Source organism: Amphibalanus amphitrite, unplaced genomic scaffold (assembly GCF_019059575.1).
Source record: "Amphibalanus amphitrite isolate SeventyFive unplaced genomic scaffold, NRLGWU_Aamphi_draft 000145F_arrow, whole genome shotgun sequence".
Taxonomy (NCBI): Eukaryota; Metazoa; Arthropoda; class Thecostraca; order Balanomorpha; family Balanidae; genus Amphibalanus; species Amphibalanus amphitrite.
This window is the reverse complement of record NW_024881640.1, coordinates 873044-898872: the sequence shown is the minus strand read 5'-3', so window position 1 is coordinate 898872 and position 25829 is coordinate 873044. Positions and strand designations below refer to the sequence as shown.

Below are 25829 nucleotides of genomic sequence, written 5' to 3'. Positions count from 1 at the left end.
ATTGCCCCACATTTTGCTTACAATTAATTAGCGCACCTGTTGGCGAAAAGAACAACAATTACAATTTTATATAAGCTCCTTCAATAAGGACACAAAAGCAAAGTTTTGAAACGGCTCTCTTGTGCATGAGCATTGAGCACGACACAAATAACTAGTTTAACTTTTCTGCTTTGTTTTGGGTAGTTCATGGAAGATGAATCAAATCATGTGAATGTTGTCCACGCTTGCAACAACGGCATCTGATTCACCAATTTCCGTGACACCTGCACAACTTCTATAAGTATAATAACAATGTTATTACGCAGCAAAGGAAACTTCCCATGCTGATCTTCGTCGCACCGCGCTCATATTGCAGCATGCACTAATTGGTCACCCTTACGAAACCCGACCTAAGGCCTACCATCGTGTCTGACCTGGAGCTGAACCCAGTCAGGTCAGTGAACGGGGCACATGAACGGGGTCATTCTCCTGAGCCGGGCAGTGCTCTCTGGGGGCGGTAACCCAGTCTCCTCTCTCTCCTCTCCTCTCCTCTCCTCTCCTCTCCTCTCCTCTCCTCTCCTCTCCTCTCCTCTCCTCTCCTCTCCTCTCCTCTCCTCTCCTCTCACTGGCTGTGTGCCAGACCGCCACCCCGGGCCGGCCGCCGCCCACTGCGGCCGCTGACCCGACCCAGCCCCATATCGCGTGTGTTACACTACTACACCCGCTAGTGGCACTGGTCGCTGTCTGTCTGACAGTGGCTGTCGACCTCACCGCTTATGCAAGCCGGTTGGGCGGAGCCCGGCTTTCGCGCGATGTTATAACATCATGGCTACATGAGAGTGACTGTCATAGAAAGTCGCGGTTGGATGGATTTCACCTCATTTTCTTTTTCGATTATATCAATGAAGGCTTTAGGCAATCGACTTTTTGAAGGTAGGCTATGGAAAATTTATCAGTGCAATATCTAAGGAAGCATTGCTAAGAAAGAGGTTTGCACTTTTGCGTTCGGATGTTTAGAAATAATTCACTGATGTTCACCATTCGCTTTAATGCAACAAGCAAATCGTTTCTTAGCGAACAACAAACTGTCAGTTCCATAATCCAGCAGGTATTCCTTTCATACAAGTGAATAGCTTGATTGAAAAACTTGCCTGATATTTAAATTAGGTAAACTGTTTGGCGGAGCGCGCCGCATGGTAGACTCAAACGCCTTACAGGTAGACTGGGCCGCACTACTCACAAACGCCTGACATGTAGACTGTCCCGCACTACTCACAAACCCCTCACAGGTAGACTGTCCCGCATTACTCACAAACGCCTGACAGGTAGACTGCTCCGCTTTACTCACAAACGCCTGGTAGATAGACTGTACTGCATTTCTTACAAACGCCTGAGTGGTAGACTGTGCCGCAAGGCTTATCCGGCCGACCAACAATGAAGCTGAGCTGCAGTGAGTGCTCGCATAGTGCGACAAATTAATTTTGCGTACGTCTTAAGTCTAAAATCAGTTCGTAAGCATACCGGATTACTAATGCATCTTACACTACCTGTTTGAAAAGCTGCTCATTTAGGGTTCGAAGCCAATCATCACGATGGTAACTGTTCAACATTCCTTCATTCTAAAGTTAGTGCAAAAAAGTTGTCTCTCCATTTCGGGTAGCAGCTAGACAATCCTTATCTGTTTGCCACAAATGTCGAGCCACTTTCATCTTCACTGACCACTTTCTACCTGTGCGAGGCAACTCAATGAATGACGTCGCCACATCAGCAACCACAAGTAGCATGACCTGTTTGACAATCTGAAACTAAAACTAAGCCCCGGTGGCTATTTGAAGGGCACGGCACGGATGAATGATATCCAGTGCTACCGGCTGGACATTTTGGTTTCCAGGGTGACTAGAACAACTTGTAACTCTCGTTTGAGAAAGTCCCTGGATGAGTTTCATTTGTGTCAAGGTTTGATCTAGGTAACTACATATTGATTATATTTGTGGATGGATTTCAGCAAGGTATTTTTCTACAGCAGCAGCGAAACCGGTGGGACCAAATTTATTGCAACCATTACCCGATCTGAATTTTTATTTAAAGCTGAACTGAACCGGTTATTTGTAGGACATTGTCCAAGCTACGCGTACTTATACATTGGAGTTTTAATGCTTAAAACGCAATTCACCTGCAGCCGGCACGCTAGGCCCACCTTGTCCTAGTAGGACATGCTCTCTCTCAAACGAGCTGCTCTCTGTACAGGCGAGGACATGTTACGTCATCCCTGATATACCGCTGTTATATTATCACTAATCAGCCAAGTACGTGAGAAAGGGGTTGAAAGAAACCGGTTTCGGACCAGTGACATGACATGACCCTTCTGTAACGAGTCTAGCGCCCATATGTTCATGGAAAGTCCCATCACGATGTGCTGCTCTCGTTATGATTTCGAGTGGCTCGCTTTCGATTTCTTCTGGCTTTCGACGCGAGGCGATGCGCGAACGGAGCCTGCACGCCGGGCGCGCGTGCCATAGAATGCGTCCCAGTCGAAATACGAACTGGAACAAGGGCAAGGTGTGAATGCACTCCAAGCGGGCCACATGACGTCAGGTGTACACCTTGTGCCCGGCGACCACTTTCACTACCGACCTGACCCATACAGCCCAGTGAGACTCACGGATGGACGCTGCTGACAAAAGGTGTAGCTGCCAGCGCCAGTTGCGCAAGCCGACTCTCTAGGACGACGAAGACGTTGCACCCAGCGTTTTGCAAGGCGGACCTGGCCAGCTCAAGGCCTCGCCGCCTCGCTATGACGTCACCATGGGTCAGCCTCTGCACGGACTGGACCGGGTCAGGCCGCTGCGTGTGCGCACACCCTTTCTCTCTCATCCATTGACGTCAATGCGCAGCCGGTCTTGCAACTATTTCTAGGACACGTTTGACAACACAGAACCGTACCTGAAATTCCAGGAAATGATCATCCCCAACACGCTTGCAAGTCATTCTGCGTAGGGGCTACCAATCACAACAGAGAGATGACGTAACAAAAAATCGGCCAACAATCGGTGAAAGGATGCGCCGGTCGGGTTCGGCAGCCTCTGGAGAAACCGTCAGCTCATGGAGAGATCGCTCCGGCCGGCCCGGTCCTGCGGCTGGGCGCTGCTGTTGGCATGGACACTGGTTACACAATCGTGTCGAGCTGACCGCCGGCTGCGGGGCCCTCCAGGGGGCCGTTTTGGGTCTCTCTGACCCGGCCGTCACTCCCCTGCCGACACGGTAAACAGCGGCATACACGTGCTGAGTTCGACTGGTCAGAGCCGCGGCTGGCTGGCCGATCTTCAGTACCCATGGCGCATCTATGACCGAATCGCGGTCGGGTTGTGCTGAGGTCCGTTGGGGCCTCCGTTTTCCCAAAACAAGGGGGCGAATGAATGACATGTCACGTGTGCACGTGCATCCGCAAAAACGTGCTTCAAACGGTCACGTTTGCAAACTTTATGTCTGTTATATTTTGGGACCTGGGGGTGTGTCTATCCAAAGGCAATGACCGATTCAAGGCTGAGTTTGAGTGTTACGGATAAGTGCTTCAGTGATTTGGTGACGTTTTGTTTGCGTCTGGCGACTTAGGACGGAATTTACAGCGGTGATAACGTTCTCATAGGTCACTTTATTTGAGCAACGTTTTGCGTCGCACTTGCGAACAGTTGTACTTTGGTTGTCAACGTAGCTCTATTGTAGCACTGGAATATTCCGTAAGTGGTCGAAAGTGACGAATACAGTTCGGAGAGTGCAAAAAAGATAACAAAATGGGATGTTGAATTGTTTTCAATTTTACATACATATGTAAGTGCTAAAAATATGACTTAAGGGGATGTAGCTTGCTCGCACCATTTTAACATTTCTGCGTATGCATCAGTAAGATTTACTGGAACATGAAACAGCAGGCTGGTGGCTCAGCTATCCTATAAGACCTCGGCTTTGACCTAATGCGACATATGTGAATGATTCATTCAAGCATTAAATGAACGATATGCGTAAGTATACCAACCGGTCTGAATGTAGCATACATCACTGACTAAAATTATAAGATCATGTCTAAATTAATACTAGACGGCAGACGCCATCACCTACTCTACTGTGCTAAATCTTTGAGACCTTCACACTCCGGCCTCATCTCCTTGAAACTCGTGACAGCCGCCGTCGTGTCATCTTCACACCGCAACTTTTCGCACGGCCCACGCACCGCAACTACTTACTCCAAATCCTCACCGCATGAACTAGCGTCAGTTCGCACGGGTTTCGTAGAGGCTACCCCGGGATTCCTTCTGTGTCATGCTCGAGTCAGCCGGAGTACGCTCGACTCTGCTGCGGTCTGCCCCATGTGAATCGGGGCCACTACGGGTCGGTTGGGTAAGGCGCCCTCGGCTGGATGGTTTTAGAGAAGCCGCGCCGCGCCCGGTCGGGGCCCATAGCGGCCGGCCCGGCCGCTCTCTCGCCGTCGCCTGTTGCAATCGAGACCGACGACGATTTGACCGGCCTTGACGCCGTGTCCCACTACACCGCGGCCCCGGGGGACTTCCTCCATCGTTGGGCAACCCGCCGCGCCGCGCCGCCCCGCCGCTGCCGCACTTTTACTTTTGAGCGCGTCGGAGAAACCGGCTGCGCGCTCGGACGGCCAGCCCTGACCTCAGTCAACGCACGCAGCCTGCTCTGTGTGACGTGCGCGGTACGCACTCTGTCTCCCCGCCCACATCAGCGGCACGGCGTACTAGCAACGGCTGCAACTGCACCTCAGGGATCGCCCCTCTCCCTCTCCACTGCCCCCCCCCCCCTCCCCCGGCGCCGTCGGTGCCCTCGTCCTCGATCCCGGCGCCGCCAGTCGGTCACGTGACCAGTTACGTCACGCGGGGTTGACGACCGCGCCGCGATGTGGGTCACGGACCAGAGAGGCTGGCCTTTTAACAGGGGAGGGGGATGGCGGGGGGGGGGGCGGCTGGCCGCCAGTGCCGGCTGGACCGCAGAGCGGTGTTTTTTTTTCTGCGATGGCCAGAGCTGGGTACAAATTGGAGGAAAGTGGTTGGACAGTTGATGGGCATGTCATGAGAGGATTTTTAATGTTTTCGTGTGGATATGGCAAATTGTTTCATTGTTTGTTGAAACTGGGGCCTTCAATGCTCTAGAACGGAATGAGGCTACGTGACGTAAGCTTCTTTGGCACTGTACCATAACTGGCTTCATAGAACAGGATAAAATGCCAGAGCGTGCCAATGGAAATATAGCGTACGATAAAAGATGTTTTATTGGCGCTTTCATGTATGTTTGTGGAAACTGCAACTGGATTAACCCTCGCATGTGTGCGGCGTTTGCCAGCTTTTAATGTGTAGGGGGGGGGGGTCGGTTGGACCCCCCCCCCCCCTTGCCGTTTGGCCCCTGATCGAGCTAGAGCTTCGCGGAAAAAACGAGCGTGTTGCCCGTGACGAGAGGAAGCCGATGATACCCAATTTTAAGGTCCTAGGTCATTGGTTGACCTTCCAGGTCAGGTCAATGACCCAAAGTCGGGAAAATCGGGACCTGTTAGAAAGTCGTAAAGTGTGGCTGCTAAGGGGTTTTTCGGGGTGCTGATCACGAATATCGTGTTAGTTTTGATCACAGATGATGTCTTGAAGCATTTAGACCAGGTCGGGTCAGGTCAGGTCAGGTCAACCAGTAGGCGTCGTGACGGGTATTCGTAGTACGTGTCAACCGCCTCTGACAGCTTCGTAACATGTTACGAAGTCACCAAAACTACTTCGTAAATGTTCAAATGGCTGCTAAATTCGAATTCAGCTCCAAAAACTAGCCTAGAAACATGTAAAACTCGAAAAAGTGACCCGAGGTCACCCGAGGTCACCAAAGGTCAATGACCTGACCTGAGCTTCAGGTGACCTTGACACACACGGGAGTAACATCAAATCACATGTTTGAACGTTTGAAACCACGAAAAGCTTGCAAACACGCGGCTAGTGCGAGCCGACATACGCGAAATCGCGATTCCGGCCAAACATGGTCTCGGAAAAGAGGTCACAGGTCAAAGGTCATTTGGGTCAGGGTCATGAAATTTTCAGGGTAGGTGTAAAATTGATCAATGCGAGGGTACTGAAAGTTTCGTCGCGATCGGCCGCTTTTTACGCGAGTTATTCGCGAAAAACCATGGGGGGGGGGTCCATCCGACCCCCCCACCTACACATGCGAGGGTTAATTAATGGCACACCAATGAAATTGCCCGGTAGTGCATGTTTCTGGTCATGGTGCATGGTGCTAAACATAGAATCGTAAACATATGAATTCGGAGATGAGCTTCATAAATCTATAATGAAATTAGTGATTAGTTACTTACATAAATTTTAAGTCGATGTAAAGGGTAAAGAAATATGCATAGTTATTGAGCTCCGATAAAAATGGTTTTCATAAACAAGCTCGCCAACAAAATATTTTAAGGCAGATGCTTATGCCCCAACATTGATAGTCAAATGATTGGCAATGCCCTTAACTAGTACATACCATGAATAATAAACTACTTCACCGTAAGAACAGCCTGAATCAAGGCTGAATCACGGGACCAGCCACCGATCCTGGTGCTGCCCTGTGCCTGTTGGCGCCAACATTGCCCCCTGCCCCCCCCCTCGCTCGGGGGGGGGCCGGCTCGGATTCGAGGCCACCTGGTCGGCAGGTGGTGACCTTCACCTGGCCCGGTGACCGGTCACTCGGCGGGTTCACTCGGAGGCCGCAGCCGAGCTGGGTCATGGCAGCGCGGCGCGGCGGGGACCGCCAGATCGGCACGGGTGCGGAGGGAGAGGGCCTGAGGAGGGTGGAGGAGGACAAGGAGGATAGAGGAGGAGAGTAAATAGAAAGCGATGTATAGGAAATAGAGGGAGAGGGACGCTCGTTATTCTTTTTTTTCTGAGATTTTGGATTGGTTTCACGTTTTCATGCCCACAGCTTGCTGTATTTGAGCGATACGTTTTTACATCGGATGAATTTCACAGTTTTATTACATGAAAGATGAAGCCAAACTTTCAGCAATCGTCCATGTGTGATTAAGCTTTATCAGCGGGTGAAAGCGCTTCTTGGTCTGGCGTCCTTTTCATGGGCTGCATTGTCCACTGACCTGAAAAGACTTTGCAATGCTTTTTCAACCCTTATGCGTCTAGTTGGCTTGATATCACGCGATGTTTCCTGAAGCTTTCGCTTAGTCAAAGGATGACATACCCACGTTCCGTGCTAGCAAGTAAGGCAAAAGGAAATCTACAGTATAACAATACAAAGCAGGGACGCATTCAAATCCTTTGTGACGCATATTTCTTGGATTGATTTATTAAAAGAATAATTAGAGCGAGGACCAAGAGACCTCACCAGATGAGCCTCCTCGCGATATACGATGACAAGGGAAGACGAAGTTACAGTCACGCCACGTGGGAGGTGCTGCACGGGTCTGCAGAACCTCCCACGTGCAGCCACGTGGCAGTCCACCTGTGTCCTGAGAGCCGCCCCCGCCCCCGCCTCCGCCCCCGCTTGTCTGGCGGCGCTCCATCGCCGTCCGCATGGCGCGAGCGGCTCGCGCCAGTAATTAGTGTCGCGCGCGCCGCGGTGGCGGCTTGTGCGCCGGGCACGCGCCCACGCACAGCGCACGCATGGCGTCTATTCTCGTATCTGGGGCGACGGACTTTATTTATAAGGAAGGGCCAACGACATGTGGCCCCGTGTATCTTCTGTGCGCGCACAGAAGCCGCCGTCGCCGCCGGATTGTAGCAGTTAGCGGCTCTGCAGAGCGCTCAAAGAGCACCGTTTGCAGAGGGCGAGAACAGATGTGGCCCGGCCAGCGTGGACCACCCGGAGCGGAAGCGGAACCGGCGCTCCAGCGGCGGCCCTGGCTGCTGGCTCATTGTGCGTGCGCGCGTGGGCACGGAGGTCGGACGGCGTGTGGGCCATGAACCATTTCTGCGTGTCCTTCCCCCGGCCGCCACGCACTCGGCACGCGTGCCAAGGATACCTGACCTCGGGTCTATTCCGTGACCTAAATCGGGTCATTAATGAGCCGTAGATGAGGCATCGGCTGGCGAACTTCCTCCATTTGCGACATGGCGCCTCTGTAGTCTGTATGCTCTGAGAGATGCTGGTTGGCCTTACGCAGCCTGTCCAGATTATCTATAGCCGCTTGCTTGGACTGCCACTGATACAACCTGCCCCCATATCCCGCAAATGTGCCATGATTTGTACTGATAATCCAGCATAATCTGTCATTCATCTTCTTAACACCTGATGTATTACGGAGGCCGACTCACCAGTCAGGGTGGCCGCAGCGTTCGTGCGATGAGTTTCAACACCATGAGGTTTGTTCTACTTACGAGGGATTGTCTCGGACTGGTGAACTTTCCTCGTGTACTACGTTCTAAGAGTTGCGTTATCCACGGCCTAGCGTGGCAGGTGATCCTAAATCCTAAAGGTCGACAGAACAGGTTACTGCGCATATATGCGACATTAAACTCAATGTGTCATGGAGAACGACAGAAGGGGCCACCTCGCCCTTATAATGCAACATGTGTTGCAGAATGGAGTTGCTCAGCCGTGCTGGATTAGCTATTTGTCGTGGCGCCGATGCAAGAGTGAGAGCATTACGAGTACTGCATGAGATACCGTTGTAACGGTAGTGCTAATATTGTATGAGCAATGGGTAATCAGACAACAAGCTATTGCTTTCCATACCTTTTCTGAAACAGCCGTCTGTAAGTAAGTAATTCAAAACTGTAATAAGAATATCATTTTGTATTTCAATACTTTTTGTGATCGAGTTAAAAACATTTTGCATTTGAAGCAATGTTTAGGCGTATTCTCTCTATTCCTAGCAATTTCTCTAATGGGAACGGTCTCCCTTGCTGAAAAAATGGCGCTGTACCGCAGCTTTCCATCACACCATCTCAAGCCAAACACATAATCTAAAATCTATTTTCAAAACGCGGCTCAATGCAGAGCTCTGGAGCGCCTCAGCCCTCATCGCCTCTGCACATCCCAACCGGCTCGCTCCGGCTGAAACCGAAAGTGCCTCCCCTCCCTCCCTCCCTCCCCTCCCCTCTGCGGCGCGAGCGCGAGCGCGAGTAAAAGTACTCGCGCCGCCGCGAGAGGTGAAGACGGGTTCAGCGGCCGGGAAACCGTGGCACTGGGTCATCTGGCGCCGCCAGCCGCGCTGAAAAGTGAAAACACCTCTCCGCGGCTCTGTCCGCGATGGGCGGCAGCCGGCAGCGGCGCGGCGGTGGCGGTGGCGGTGGGCGGTGGCGATGGCGGGCGGTGGCGATGGACGGATGGCGGCTGAGGGGGTAGGGGGGCGGTGACTGAGGCGAGTATAGGACGGGACAGATGATGACAGAAAGGATGGCTACCGTAGACACTGAGCTGGTCGCCCATTGGTGGCAGCGCTGCATTGACAAGGGGATTGACGTCGTTTATTTGAAGAAGGAGAAGAGATGGATGGTTTGGGTCAGACGTTTGTTTGAACGGCTTTTGGGCTTCGAGCTTTCTTTGAGAAGATAACAATGAGGGAGATACTCGATACAATGGAAGCGATTCCCACTGAGAGAAATGACGATATGCTTTTACCAAGCGAAGACAAACGGATATAATCCAGTGGGATGCTAAGCGTCCCAAGCCTTACTGATAAGAGATGATTGGTTTGATAATGCCAAGAAAAAAGGATTATCGAGGCCTAATGACTTTTTCATGTGAAGCACTCAGCTTTTGGTATAATACAACACCGATTCTTAGGTCAACATACCGGGTGGCCCAGAAAAAACGTTCCGAACTTTGGAGGTCTATATATCAAATTCGAGGGCAAATAACGAGCCAAAATTTTCATCAAGTTTGCGTCATGTCTTTGCACATTGGTATGCCAAATTACAACACTATACCATCATTTACAAGCTGGCAATCTTGAGTCGAATTAAGCAAGACGTTTTTGCTTTTTTTGCCGATGTCAAACGATAGTGATGATTGGGTTAGACGTCCCATGTTATAAAAAAGAATAAAAAATAGAGCACGTGAATGACACCAACACGTATGTTCTTATTTTAAGTATTTTTGTCTCACTTATGTGCCAAATATTCAAATACTGAGCCGAAATGGTGCTCATGGATGCCATTCGTTTCAACACCAAATCATGTTTCGAGCAGGAGTGGCACGGTGCATGGATTACTGCTGCTTACCCTCCTTTCAGTAGATCAAACAGTAAATCGACCGGATGAGGACACAAACTAAAGACTGGTTCCTGTGCCAGAAGACCACAGAATAGCTTATGAAAGACAACATTGCCAGCAGATGACAAAAAAAAACTTAGTTGAAAAGTTAACTTTTCCCAGGAATGTCAGCCAGAAAAGCATTTGAGCCACAAGATGGTTAGAAAACTGGAAACTTCTTCCGATGCCGCTGGCACAGAGCCATCGTGGTTGCCTGAGGGAATGTGTCATCCTGAGTCCCGAACCATCAATGAGACTAGCTGCCAGTAGAAGTCGTGGCTCTAGGCCGCGGTGCCGCGGGGTGAAAGTGACCCGTTCACTCACATTTTTGAGTAAACATCGGAGCAAAAAAGTAATTTTTACATGGCATGCTTGAAACACGAACTGTTTAAACAGTAATTTACCGAACACCATGAAAATCACACCATTTACTGAAAATGTGTGCCGCATTGACTTTGCGAAGTTTCAATGTTGTATCTTCATCACTTTCTGAGAAATGATGATTTAAAGTTGGGAACGTTTTTTCTGGGCCACCCGGTATTTGTATGTTGACCTATACTAATATGTTGTCAAGATGGAGCACAGTCTGTTGTTATCATGTATCTGTATTCATGTATTCCATAATTATGAATGCATTTGCGTTATACTTGGTCTCACTTTTTAGCTCAAAGATACTCGGCTTAAAATGACTACGACGCCCTTATGTTTTTAATATGCACCTCAAAGCCAAAATGTCCTCAACCCCAATCGATGTGGAGCAGAAAGCTTAGTTTTTTTTTTTCTTACAAGAGGCATACAATGCTACTATGAGCGTTCGTTTTCGTATGCCGCGTTGATGACTTCTATGACTTTCATTACAGATTACAGTTGCGTATGAAATAATTCATTTTGCTTCGAAATATAAGACCAATTTGCGCGAGCTCTGGTGACCAGCAAAAATATCGAATGATGGTATCATAGTTATACTGGCTTTGATTTTTAGAATAATGCTGCTACATGAGAACAACATTATTTCAATAAGGTGACATCCTTCATCCAAAAATAGACATCCCATAATTTCTCTCCCTCTCTCCCTATCTGTTTCGTTCGGGTCGCCGCCCCTCCGGTGCCGTTGCGGCACAGAGATAATCGTCGCCCTGCAATCGCTTGGGGGCCGACTGGTGCCTTCGATGGCCGGTCAACGAACGCCGTCGTCCCGCCAGCCAGCCGCCCTGCAGGAAAGCGAAAGGCTGCCGAGTAAAAGTGGCGAGGTGCGTGACCTGACCGCAGCGCCGACCGCTCTCCCGGCGATCAGCTGACACGCGCCGGCCGCCGCCGCCGCCGCCGCCGCGCGCGGAGCGTCAATTGGTCGCTGTGCTCCGCCCAGGTGACAGCGTGCTCGGACGGCTCCCGACGCTCGCGTGGCGTGTAGTGTGAGAGGTGGTCCGGGCGCCGCATCGTCGGTTGGTGGTCAGTCTGTGAATTCACTGCCCACATCACTGCCCAGTCGGACGGTCTGCCTGCGGTGTGCGGGGCGACGGGGGAGGGACGTGAGAGCTTGACGTGGACGTCATCCAGTGACTACTCCAGCCAGTGAGTTTGTGACTCGTGATCAGAGATTCTGCTCGTGCTCTGCTGAGCCGAGCTGCGCCGCTGTGCGCCCCAGAGCTTCGTGAGCTCGCCGAGTCGAATCACCGTGGCTCCGACACAGCTGTGCGCCATGACGGTAAAGGACCTGCTGATGGCCTTCCCTCCAGTGCTGGCCGGATCCAGCCTGGACCTGGCTCTTCATGAGGCGGTCAAGGGTCAGCCGAGCCCGGCAGAGAGTCCCGCCGGCTCTCCGCGTGGGTCGACGATGATTCCGGAGGTGCCGCCGCCCACCACCACCCTCCCGGTGGCTGCCCCGGCAGGTATGTTCCACGGCGGGTGATGGATGTGCCGCAGCTGGAATGGGCGGGCACGATAGGAGAGGAAATGTTGTGTTTTGAGTTTAAATACTGAGTGTTAGGTATGTGCTTACCGGTAATATTCCAAGGAAGCTCGTCAGTTGGTGACATACCAGGGAAATAAGCTAAAATTAGAGTGCTCTATTTATTGCTCCTGCCCCATGTTGAAGAGATACCCCTAAAAACGTGATCTTTTATCGGCCCTTACGCAGCAAGGCAGTAATTCTCAGACCGGTGGATGGTATCAATAGAAAGAGAATGCGTCAAAGATTAAAATGAATTAATCAAAATAACATTAAAATGTTAATTAAGCGTGGAAATTAGTCCCAAACATAAGCTAATTATTGCTTCTACCTCGGCGACGGCGCTCCCCGCAGTCAGCGGAGAAGCTAAAATAAAAGCCACCATCCTCCTCCGTAAGTCAATTTTAGAGCGGCCGAGTGGGCCGATGCGGGGCCACCAAACTGAGGTAAGACGTGGCTAGCAATTGCAAACCGCCATATAAATCAATATCTTAAGACGTACAATATGGGATGATTACTCTGAAGCTGGAGTGAAGGCATGAGTAGATTGCAAGAAACGAAATGCATAGATTGGTTGAATTATGTACAATAGGCACAGCTCAATAGATGAAGCCATTTCTATGATGTTGACATTTGACATAACCCTTCCTCTCCTCACCGATGACCTAAGTGCATTGGCAGTTACCGGCATAGTTTTTGAGCACGAGTTTAATTCGCCATCGGACCGCAATGCATGTTGCTAGGCTGCTGCAATTACAACGAACATACGAATACTGCCTTCATTTGTAGACGTTTGTTTTTTAAGCGGTCTTTGACGTACAAGGGGGCATACCTGTCGACAACTTGAGTTTCTCCGAATTTCAAAAACTCCCAGAATTTCAATTCCTTATGCACTGTTGTAGGTACAGCTGCGTTCACAAGTTTTCGTTTCCTCCTGTTCTAAAAAGGGTGATATTTGTCGATTTCGTGCGTCGCTGATAAGAGGGTGCGTTTAATAATTAGGCCCAACGCTTTCTGCATCCGCGAGTACCTACCTTCAAAAGGGAACAACAGTTTCCATTTATTACACTATGGGACATGTGACAAAATGACCACTGGAACACGCATGAAACGGAGCTCATATTCCTAAAAATGTCTACAATCACTTCCTTTCTGACACTATTAGCAAATACCATCTCAAGTTAGGTGGTTGACAGACAGTCAATGGAGATCTGGGGAGACTGAGTGATGCCAATTCACCACTTAACTGATAATGAGGGCTGAGGGCAGAGAAACAGGCAACATGCACAACTGACAACTTGACAAGTGACAAAACACTACCAATATTGCGCAGTGCACAACATATTACAGCGGCCAGCCCAAAAAATGCTTTTGGTGGCTAATTGCAAAACAAGTCACTAATAAAATATGTCTTAGTTGCAGCTGAACACTGCAAAATGATCACACTGTTCACGCATTGAGTGAGATGCCACAGGTGGTTTGAATCACACTTTGATACAACTGCAAATCTGAAGTGTTATTATGAGATTCATGCCTCCATGATCACAGCACTTTGGTTGTGGTTGGCATAACACTTGTAGTCTGCAGAGTTCCACATGAACTGCAGACACCTCATCTGGTGGTGGTCTTCATGTTGCTCAACTTCTTCAGGAGGCAAATGTCGACCACCCAGCAGAAGCATGGTCCTGCAGAAAAGAAAGGTAATGCATAAGGTACAAACATTATCTGCTGAAACAGCCCCTTCTGTTGGCTGTTATTAAACTTTTAACATACCTAACATAACAACATGTATTCCATGTATATTACATTTGTTGAAGTAAAATACTGCCGGCTATTTCAATACCAGAAAATGAAATTATATTGTGGCATAATTCACATGCTCAGCTATCAGTATCAAATAATAAAATAATTTAAAATTTGGCATATTCTATAAAACACATTCATAGAATATTCTACTTCACGTCAAGGACTCACAATCTTTCTGTTGGGTGTTTGATTGACACATTAACTAAGTTTGTCTTAGGTCTTATTATTACACAAAAAATTCATATTGCATTATTGTATCAAAATACTGCCAGCAATAACAAAACAAGAACATGAAATGTCAATGAGCAGGCCGCCTTTCCTAAAAATGGGTTACTTTGAAAAGAATTTTAGTTTCTTTTAAGGAAAAGGAGAAATGATTATCAGGTAATTATCAGAAAACCACTCAACCAGCAAGTGGCTGGGTGGTTTCACAGCAAACATCAAGCCAAAACACATATTTACATTTATCTAACAATTGAGCCATTTGACTACCACAAGGATATCAATATGTGAGCAAAATAAGAATCCAATTATCCAATGTTGACTTCCTTGCAAAGTTTATGCCTTATTTTATGAAAACGTGTCACTAGAATATGATACTTATCATCGAATATTATTTAATTTACGATTTATTTCGATCGAAACGCACATGGAGTCACGCGCCATTTTCGTCGACGATTAATATGATCGTGTTTCATGAAGAGATAAGGGGTTTCAATGGTCTTTCAAAGCAATAATTTGATGCAAAAATTTGTAGGAAATAATATAAAGCTGGTTCAAATGGCCATCAACCATTTAAAACACCGAAAATACTCACAACTCCGTCCCGACGACCACGCAGCACCGCGCACGCCACACTACTGGCACAATGCCAAAACTGCTGTCACAGCAGAAATGTTTTTATTCTCGATTGCAATTATGGAATTATTTATTAAACAGAAGACGATCTTTCCGAAAAACCGATTGATTTCATACACAGATGCATGGAAAATAAAAAAAATCCCGGGAAATTTATTTGTATTGTTTTGTCGATTTTGACATGCTCCTAGTTTGCAGCCATATTTCGATATGTTCTACAGGGAGTTCAGAATTATTTCAGGACCAATCTTTTCCTCGTTCATTTTCCCGTCGATCATGAAATTTTTAGAGCGGAACAATTAGTTTCCAGGCGGTCCGAGCGGTTTTCGTGAGAAGGGTGCAAAAATCGGCGTCATTTTTAGAGCCTCGACACCAGCTCAACACAGGACCCTATGGGAGACGGTGAAGTAGCGGGAGCAATAAATAGAGCGCTCTAATTTTAGCTTATTTCCCTGTAGTGTCACCGACTGTCGTACCGAGAAAGGAGCAGCTCCGTACAGAAGCACATTAATGTGACAACATATTTTCATCCTTTAGTTTGAACCGTATTTGTGTGTTTCATGGAGATCGATAGGGTGAGCTCTTGCAACAACTGGTACATGCTCCACACAGCTCAAGACATACATTTACCTTCCGTGAGGCTCAGAGTGCCTGGTGCCTCACTTACTCTTCAATTTTCCAGAATTAGCTTCATATGTCATCAATCTTTTTAATTCATAGATCTATTGACAGTTTACCGGGGAAATAATGACAATCGCTGACATTTAGTAGGCACATGGAAAACGGGCAACAGTCATACAACTGTCGTACTATTCATTACCTCCCATTCACAGTCCAATTCCAGCCTTATTTAACACCCATGGCGCATTATCTCGAGCTCCTAGCTTTCTTTTTCACCATTTATCTGATAAACCGGATCGGTTTCCCTACAATGGAGCCCTCTGTGACCCAGTCTTCGCCCGTTGATCACCCAGAACCTCAGCCCTTATCTCATGGCTCGGCCCGCGCGACGGCCTATCGTAAAAGTGAAATCTTCTCCGAGTTTCGGCCGCTAACGGTCTCCCTCCACCGGTGCTGAAATCGAAACAGTTCACCGGCCGGTGACCCTGTTTTCACTATTAAAGCCGGTGACAGGCTCACGACATCCTCCCCCGGGCGTATCACGTACGGAGTGTGCGATCTCTCTCTCTCTCTCCCTCTCTCTCCCTCTCTCTCTCCCTCTCTCTCTCTCTCTCTCTCTCTCTCTCTCTCTCTCTCTCTCTCTCTCTCTCTCTCTCTCTCTCTCTCTCTCTCTCTCTCTCTCTCTCTCTCTCTCTCTCTCTCTCATAGCACATCTAACCAATCAGATCATGACTGAGATGACATCGTTCACTTGCCAGGAATCATCTCGCGAAATAACAAACACCTTCAGAGAAAGCGCTCTATCATCTGCATCATTTCGTTGCACCAATCCCCAACACCCCTTCCCCCCTCCCAGCCCCCTCCCTGTCCCAGTCTGTTGTCCTCGAGCAGTCCCAGAGTCGCCGCATCGAAAGTGTTTCCGAGCGCCATCAGCCTATTTTCCGAAGGTGAGTCAGTAGCCGGCCAACGTACTAGCCTCTGCGCAGGCGGCATTGACCCACTTCCACTCGGCCGGGACCTTCTGTTGCAAGGCTCCGACCGCCGCCGGCCGCCGGTACGCTTGTGAAACCGGCGATCCGGTCCCGTCCGCGCCGCCACCGCCGCTAGCCTCTAACACTATCGGCCTCGTATGACGTCAGAGAGAGCAACGAACTCTAGCCTCGACGCGGGCGGCGTCCCACTTTCGGCGGCCGCCGTCAGGGTCGATGGTGAGTGCTGGCGCGGCGCCTGCGCAGAGGCTCCGTCGCCGGCCGAGTTTGGCCGCGGGTGAATGCTCGACAACCGGGACGGCGCGGCGGCGGCACCGGGCGCGCGCCGGCTGCCGCTCTCCCCGCTCCGCCCTCTCTCCGCGGCACGAGCTATATGGGACAGACGGACGGGTGTGGCGGCGGCGGTGGGGTGGAGGGGAGGGGGAGGTGCGGACAGGTGTCATCTGAGACGCTGTCGCCTGTCCGCTGCCATTTGTCCCATGGTTGGGGTTGGGCGGGGTGACAGACGGCCGAGAATGGATGGCTGGGACGAGGATTGAACGGCCAGGTGGCAGGTAGGCTGTGCCGCCGAGCTCTGCTGTCATGCGGCACAGTCTATCCAATTCCAGACAGGCGGCTGCTCTCGCCACTTGCGTGAGGAAATAAACTGGGGGGACCACAATGCCGCAGTTGCGCCTAACATAAAGGGCTGAAATATTGCTGATACATTCGAATCGTGCGATCAAATTTAATGTCGAGATCCTTGATTGTTTCTGAGGCGCCGAGAGACTATCAACTGATCACCTATCATTCATTTAAATCACATGCATGTTTTATCAAATCGCAAGTGACATATTCGAAATAATTCGAACTGCATTTGACCATGACCCGTTAACTGAGCATACACCGTTAACAATTAGCGGAATTGATAACAGACATTTCAAAATTTTGAACAACGAGCTCCATTGTTCGTTGATGCTCCCGTTATTCTATTCATCTGATGAAAATGGCCCACTCGCGTCTGTGTTGAAGCTGCACAGTACGCACTGCGCACCCAACCTCTCACAAAAGGCAATATGGAAGCAGCCGTGCTCGCACATTGAGCAGGCCTTTGTGCGGGATTGCCAATGACATCATAATTTGCATTTGCGGAAAAACAGAGTTCGTTGCCCTCACAGGCGAAGAAACTGAGGTGTAAAAACTACAAAGGCCGTCTCTGCCGCCTACGTTAATTCGGCACTGGTTTTATCGGCGTTTTTGACGCCGTTGCAGCCGGATCGGCTCTCTGTGGCTCGCGGGGGGTTTTGCTCGGCGCCAGCTCCCTCGCCATTGCCCCGTTTTTGTGTGAGCGCGCACCGAGCCCCGAAGGACCACAACACCGTGAACGGCAGGCCCGTGCGACTTTTTCGCGCGTGTGGGTTTTTGGCGCGCTCGCAGCTTCTCTCTGAGTCGTTAGCGGGCGGTCTGGCGGCGCGTTTTTCGACAGGTCGACTACCGACCTCGTCTCCGTGGTCGGTGCCGACCCAGACGACACAAAGCGCGCCACAGCCGCGCAGCTGCGCAAAAACGGCGCGCCGTAAAAACGCGCGCCAGCTCATTGATCAGCTGGCGGCGGGGTCGTTGACCCGTTCCGATACTACCGTCGGCCTTACGAGCTGCCGGCCGGCGCGCCGCCGCGCCGGAGCGCTGCCGCGGGCAGTCTGGGCTGAGGCTGGCTGGTGGGCGCGCCGGCAGCTCCGCCGTCCTCTGTGATACGCCCGAGCCCGCGGCCGGGCCAGCTCGAGTCTGTGATATAGTTGAATAGTATCGGCGGTGCTACGGTCAGCCCACCTCAGCGATATGCTGCTGGACTTGGAGAGGGAGTGCCTCGGCGCCAGCAGCCCAGACTCGGCCGTCGTGACAGGTAATGGAAGCGTGTTTGTTTATCTTGTAGATCAGCTCACATAGCTCATCTCGATTTACACCTGATGCATGTTTCTAGTTCACGGCCTTACCTGTTGATCATAAGTGAGCATAAGCCCCAACATCAAAAACGATCTCTATTTGATATTGTTTGTGAGATCGAAATCACGTTACACCATCGACGCCATGTCATCGACCGAAAACGATTGCTGTGGCGGCGGTCGGCGTTTCACTTTCCGTTCGGGCTTTCTCCGGCGCTCCATCGGCCGTCCTCAGTTTCCACTTTTACTTTCATCGGGCTGCCGGCGACCGTTTTTACTACGGCCCGCGGTCGGTGAACTCTGTTTCACCTGCGCTCGAACTGATAGAGCATGTCTAGTAGTAAACCTGTTGCGCCATCGCACTGCGGTGTGCTAGTGCCGCGAGTATTTCCACGGAGAGAAACTGGGCTGGGGCGGTCACGAATGGTCCGTTGTGTCATCGGGGCTAATCCTCGCCGGACGGCGCGCGGCCGGACCACTTTTGTTTTCTTTTCTCCGCCCACCTGTGCCAAGAATGAGTGTGTTCCATTTGCGAAAGCGGCGCACGCTCTCTTGCTGTCTGGTTTGACTGGTGACCAGGGAGGCGCGCGACCTTGCCCGGGCCTAGCGGGCTGGTCTGATCGGGTGCGCCCCAGTGACGTGGCCGTGCAAGCGGCGCAGCATTTTTGTCGGCCCGTTCTGGTTCAAGGATGCCTGCAGCGGTCTCGGAGTTTGCAGCAGCCGGCTATCTGTGCCATGGACGAGCGAGTCCAGGTCGGCGCCGCCGCCCGTGTCATACATTCACGTCCGGCGCACATTCTAGGTCGATACCGGCCGTCATCACCGTCCATGACTCCTGTCATGACCCCGCCATGACTTTGTCATACTCATATCACCAGCACCCCTCCCCGACGCCGCTGGAGCGGCTGGCTGGTGTCCTGCTGGCCCCCTTCGCGGCCCCCCGTTCCCCCCTGGCGCCGCGGCCTGGCACCGCCACTGTCAGCTGGCCTCCTTTTCAGGGTCAGGTGAATGAACTCGGGGGGCTGTGTCGTAATTGGGTCAGACGCCGACAGGCGGCGCGCCGGTCGCTGTTGGGTCCGGGAGGCCGGCGACGGTAGTCGCTCGTCGGTATGGGATGGGGGAGGTCGGCATGGGACAGGATCCCATGTACGACAGTCAGAGGCGTGAAAGAAATAATAAAACGAGAGCTGACCTGATGAATGGAATGAAAATTGCGATAGCTGAACAGTAACAGAAATCCAAAGAGTCTGGCTGTATTTATACCTAAGAGAACACAAACAAAGGTAGCGGAGATTCAGCTCGAGGCATTCGAGTAGACTCAATAAACAGCAACCAAAAACAGAGCCTGCTCACTTGAAACACCCACAACTCTAACGTACCGTGCTCCAGATAATCGTTACATAATCGGAATGGGTGCGTAACCTTTTCGGATGTCCGGCAATGGTGTCATGTCAGTGGATCGACATCGTTTTCAATATCTAACTCTATACGGTAAGGACTCTTACTAGCCCGTCACCCATGGCTACAAGCCCATTTCCAATTCATATAAAAATTCCACTCGCCGCCCTCCCCGGCCCCGTTTGGCTCATAGTAACGTGGGGCCCCGTCGCGCCGACCGGCCGGCCGCTCGGCCCTGACTTTGGCTCGGCGGCGGCGGCCGGCAGTGAAAGTGAAAGTATCGAGTGGCGTCTGACCTCGTCGGCCGTTGCCCTCCCGTGCCAGTGACCTGGATCAGCGACCTGACCCGTCTCGGGGGCCGCGGCCCACAGGCCCCTCCCCTGCCCCCTCTCTCCTGTGACCAGTGCTCGAGGCCAGGAGGATCCTTGGATGAGCCGAAAATGGAACGCGCTCGTGGCCTCAGTGATTCATTTGGGTGCTGATAATTTCACTCTCACTTTCAGGGGAGAATGGCATTATTCATTTCTGTTGGAAGCTGGTTACACTCGCCTTTTATATTATTTCTGAAGCCAAAACTAGGTAAACAAGAAGGCTCGCTGTTCGCCTTATTTTTCACTTATACTCTATGTACTTATTGCCGATATCGGGCAATTGTCGCTATGTGTGCTATAATGTATTGCTGTCTCACGAGGTCCGCCTTTTACCAAAATCATATTATCTAACATAACAGCACTGAGTCTATTTCCATTCTCGTGACTGGCTAACTGATGAGCATATCCAGCACCTACCGGTTCCGTCTCTTCTACCCTCCGAACAAGATTGGGGAGACATCTGGCGGAGAGGTACGCAACCCCTAGTTAACGGCTCAGCCGCATCACTGTTTCTGGCGCTCTCCGCTAGGTGGTGTGTGCCGACGGTGCGGTGGCTGGTACTACTAGTTAGCGACATTGCCGCTGTCCCGGCGATGGCGCCACCGGCGCGCCGAGCGTGCCATGGGTCTTTGTGAGATCGCACCGGTTACGGGCGGAGGAACTGGTTCCGAAGTTCAAGGACAGAAACTTGACCGCAGAGTTGATCGCACCCGCACGGTTTCATGACGACCGTTTCCGATGATCATGATTCCGAGCATAAAGTTCAGTAGCCTTTCCGTTCGAGGTCGATCGATGAAGAACACTCGAATACAACAAAGCACAGTTACTGACTGGATTTCAAACACGATAAAGGCTCCACCACATCATTTTCCCGTTCCCGGCGTCTTTGAACTTCCTACATGAGTTTCGTGCCGTGGCGGCTGCACCGGTCGGCACTCGGCCGGTCGGGCGGTCCTGGCCGGACGGCCGGCGGCACGCCTGCCTCGCTAACCTTCACCCCGGCTCGACAGCGGCGCGAGGTCAGTGTGGCCACTGCCGCCGGATCTGCAGAGTTCAAGAGCAGTCGGTCCCGTTGGCGGCTGGCGCCGGTCCGGGGGCGGGGGGGGGGGGGGGGTCGGAGGATCAGATATGGTAATCTCTGACCGTCGGTCATGCACCTGTCTGATGGAACGCTGCGCTGTGAGGCTGGAAGGGAGGTGGAACGGGGCAGGCTGTGCACCGCTGACTTTGCGTGCCCTTGGCGGCAGCTGCCGTTAGGCGACTGGTTGGTATAGGCTCCCCCCCTCCCCGGGGACAGGCCAGTCACTGACACATGCATGAGTCGATTTTGACAGCTCGGACCGGGCTCAGAACCGTTATATGACGTTTAAGGTGCGAAGCGAACCTTTTGTCGCACCACTGGCCCTGATATCACAGTGACACTTTTATACGCACTGTCAGATGACATCACGCTATCGAAAGTAACCTCAACTCGCCGGTACTTTTTACAAGCACTGCGAGGTGACGCCTGTAACCAAGAAGACGCGTGGCTCCCTCGCTCGGTCGGAGGTGTCGCTCCGTCCCTGAGCGGCGGCCCATGCAGCAGGTGGACCATGACATGCCCTCGGGCGCCACCAGCACCGCAGGGTTCAACAGCCACCTGTTTACAGCCGCCGCCGCTAGGGACGCTCGTGTCGTGTACACGGCCACGTCATGCGGTCACATGGTCGATCTAGTTGACTTGTGATGTTGATGAGAGTCGGTCACGTGATATAAGAGGATGCAAAGTGCTGAGTTCAGCCCAGGGAGGGCTGTATTACCACTGGGTTCGTTCGTTCACTGACCTATGTGGCTGGCGTCTCGCTCCCCTGTCCAGTGTCCCCTCCCCTCAGAGGGGAGAGGCATCCGCTGCAACCGGTCTAATCGGGAAGTGATTGGTTGATTAGCTGGTCTGGAAGACGCCGTAAATATTTGCAGGTCTCCTCGCGGAAGACAGGGAGCCAGTGATGTCACCAAAACCCGTACCATAACTTGTCGGAAGTCTGGGAAACGAGCCATACAAATGTCACACAGATATGGGAAGATTTAATTCAGAAGACCGTGCCAGGGCTAAGACCTCCCAAACTCGCTATTGTCTTTCAACAAACCAATGTAACTTCATGTTTAAGCCCGAGCTTAAGTGACGTTTCAATGTCAAGAGAACCTTAAACCCAGGTCTGAGCAGAATAGTCATGCCTAAATCCTTCGTTCTACACCGCTGCCTACAGCATGAACCATAGCGACATTCACGGTTCCGCGTCTGGGGAGCCATAAATCAGCCTTCCTGGCTGTCGTCCATCCACAGGTCGTCCGCCGGTGCGGCGCCCCCGGCTAACGGTATGCGGGCGCCGAGTGCAGGGGGTGTCAGCTGGCGTGACGGCCGCCGGGGTCAGGAGGGGTCGCCGCCCATGACGCCGCCTGGCGGCCGGTCGGCGAACTAGCCCGTCAGACCGGCTGGCCGGCCGGTACAATGACCCAGTTGAGGGACACGCCGCTCTGAAGGTCAGGGTGGGGAGAATGTCAGCGCGGCCAGCGACCGCAGCCCGACCGGCTGTCATGATCTCCGCACGCCATCGGGGAGGGGAGGGGAGGGAACAGGACCGGGCGCCGGGCGGCCGTTCGCTCCGGCTCTGTGTCTGTCTCTTTGTTCGACTGGAGCGGTGCGAACTGGTCCCGCCCGCTACGGCTGCAACAGATGGTCCGCTGTGGCCTGCGGAACCCAGCGGGAGGCGGGCGCACTGAATTTCCTCGGCTCTGTCAAACCAGCACCTCGCATTGCGCAAGTGATTGCTGGGCAGCTGAGCCTGCCCTCCGGATTCGCTGCAAACTGGCACGCACTTGCATAAACCACTCGACTGCAGAACTATCTGGGTTTGTTTTTCTCAGCTCGCGGCGGCAGCTGATGACCCGATTCGATACGCGCTGAGTAGTCGCATTGTTCGGTCTCGCCCACGCCCTCGGGCGACGGTGGAGCCGCCTGGCGACGCGACCGCGAACCAGCGTCGCTCGGTCACGCATGACGTCTGTCGAGGTTCGAGCGAGAGTGAACGACCGCGGTGCCGCCGGCGGCGCCGTCCGGCCCGGCCTCTCAGTCGGCCAGCTGGCGCGGCACGCCCTCGCCCTCGCCCTCGCCCTCGCCCTCGCCAAGAGCCCGGCCCGCATCCGCCTCTCCGCCCCGCCCAAAACTTCCTCCCTCGATCTTCACAAACTTTTCCCGTGGATGGAGAATTTGGACTAATATCGGAGTGCGCCGCTGTTTTGTCGTGCAGTCCATCTGCCCCCAGTCCGTCTGGTGGGTTGTGATTATTGCGGTCTGGCGGCCAGCACCCGACCACAGGACTTTTTGTGACCTTCTCCGTCTGAGCGCAGCTTCCTGGTTGGCGGCGGGGGCAGACTCGAACATTCCACTGGGGCCGTTCAGTTCGGGTCATGGCTCGCGCTGTCTGGATGAATTGCATGCACGCTATCTGCAGTGGTTGTGTTTGCAAGGAGTCACTGCTCGTGAGAGATATTCGACAGATGGGCATTTCCGTTAAATTTGCATAACAGCTCACTCATGTACTCGTGCATAGTTGAGGCTTCGTGACTTATGGAGGGTAGGTACGATAACATGAGGTTTAAATTGACTTAATTAGCTACCATGGCTACATTCGATTCCCCCGTGCTGGCACATTCGGAAGCCAGCCCCAATCTGTCCTTGGCTGCGGCCGCTGCCTTCTGAATTCTCCCGCTCTCGGCTAGCTACCTATTTTCCCCGGGTGATCGCCTTCTGGCCTCGCCGATCCATTGTTCGTTGGGTACATTCTCCGGTCGGTTTTCGATCTCATCGCCGGTCGCCCGGGGCTTTCGCCGCGTCCTTCGCCTCTCGCGGCCGTCTCATCCCGCCGTCTGCCTGCTGTGGCCTCCAAACTCCTGTCAGCCGCCCACTCCTCCTCCGCCCGCCCCGCCTCCTCCGCTCCGGCCGTCGGACCTCCTCCGCCGCTACCCTCAGCGCCATCTGGCGCAGTATTCTCAGCCGGGTTGACGTCCTTGTGTAACCTGAAGTGCCGCAGTGCGCATGCGCGGACCACGTCGGCCTGCCGTTGGCTGCCGGCAGTGGCTGCGAGAGACATTGACCCCATTATGTGGTACCGACTGAGGAAGTGGCGACCGCGCTGCCGTCGCGGTTATTCAACTTTTATTTTCTACGTGCTCTTCAAATGCCCTCCACAGAAATGGCTCGCTGTTTGCGCTCCAGAGTGGCCGATAAGGCACAGAGGCCAGGCAGTAGGACAGTCTGGGTCGGCACACAGGTCATGGAAGGTGACCTCTGTGAGGTGCGCCCCTCTCCTCAGCGCGAACTTTAGTTCCAGTTAAACGTGCACCGATGTGCGGCGGGGTGTATGGCCCACCGCCACAGATTAGCTGGGCCCGGCTCGGCCGGCCGGCTGGCCGGCGCAGTATGTTAGCGGGACCGACGGCGGGCGCTCCTCAATGTCACCCGGTCAGGTCAGCCGGCGCCGCGCGATACGACTGATAATGACACGACCGCTTTAAAAAGTGAGACTTCTCTGGAGGCACCGGCGCTGCGAAACCGATGGGTCGAGCTCTGAAGTTTCCGGGTCCCCTGAAGGGTCCCCGTTTTCCCTCAGCTGTCATTGACCGAGAAACGGTTTAGTGCAGTATTCAAGTTCATCCTCTCACGCCAAATGTTAACGGGTCGGGGTGCAGAGTGTCCTTTTATGGATAAGGGCACCGCTGTACACCGGAGGCAGAGCGGGTTGCGGGCGATGGCAGACTGATTTCTGCTCAAAACGGTCAGTTATTGCGGACCTGCAGCTATACCGGATCATGGATATCGGTACGGAATGCATTCCGACATATTTCAGAGTAGACAATTATGAACAAAGGGACTTCCGAAGTATTAGCCTTTATAATGAAAAACCGTAACGACCAAGTGTTCGAACTAGAGACATTTCAAAGTCAACTAAAAGAATGCCTTGATATATTACGACTGATATTAGCCATTATGTAACACTTTTAGATAGAGCGAATGCAAGGAAGACTCGGAAGTTCGATGCCTATTGTTCCACATTTAGCATTCATTGTGATCTATTCCGGTAAAATCTGGTTATCTTATCTGCACGTATCTGGCCTATTTTGGGACGAGATTGAGCAACCCCACCTCAGCCCACCCACCGTATCCAACATCCCTCGGGCGTACAGCGTCGTGTCGATCCTCCCCACCCCGTCTGCTGGACGCCTCCCTCCCTCCCTCCTCCCCCCTTCACCCTCACTGCGTCGGCTGGCGAAGGTGACCTACGCGCTCCCCCTCGGGCGGTTTCGATGACCGCTTGTCCCAGTTACACCACGCTACTACGCAGCTCGGCGATGACCGACACTGACGACGAAAGGCGAACGATCACGACGCACCGCGGCCAATGTTGCACGGTAGCATGGTGTGGCGCGTCGGCGTCACTTGCGACGCGGTCTGGCGCCCCTGAATCACGCTGCCTGTACGCGGAACTGGCCTGGCCGGCTGTGTAGCGCTCCAGCGCAGTCGAGCCGGTCCGACCGGCCACTCTGGGTCACCGAGGCGCTGCACTACGCCGAACTCGGCGATGCGTCAGCTGTGATCGGATGGCGGCGTGGGACGGGTCAGGCCGGTCTCAGCAGTCGCGCCACGGTCACAC

General features: G+C 52.4%; 1 protein-coding gene across 3 annotated transcripts in view; it reads left to right on the top strand.

Moving 5' to 3' along the window:
• LOC122382730 (nuclear hormone receptor E75-like) overlaps window positions 1-25829 on the top strand; it is a 78098-nt gene that overhangs the window by 37209 nt on the left and 15060 nt on the right. Inside the window, exon 1 of one of the 3 annotated variants that reach the window (XM_043368428.1) lies at window positions 11569-12115. The exons of 1 other annotated variant lie outside the window; for it this stretch is intronic. In XM_043368428.1, the coding sequence (XP_043224363.1) occupies window positions 11926-12115 (190 nt within the window). In that variant the 5' untranslated portion in view covers window positions 11569-11925. Of the gene's footprint in view, window positions 1-11568; window positions 12116-18120; window positions 18331-25829 lie in introns of those variants that run through there. One more of the 3 variants, XM_043368430.1, reaches the window with a different exon arrangement.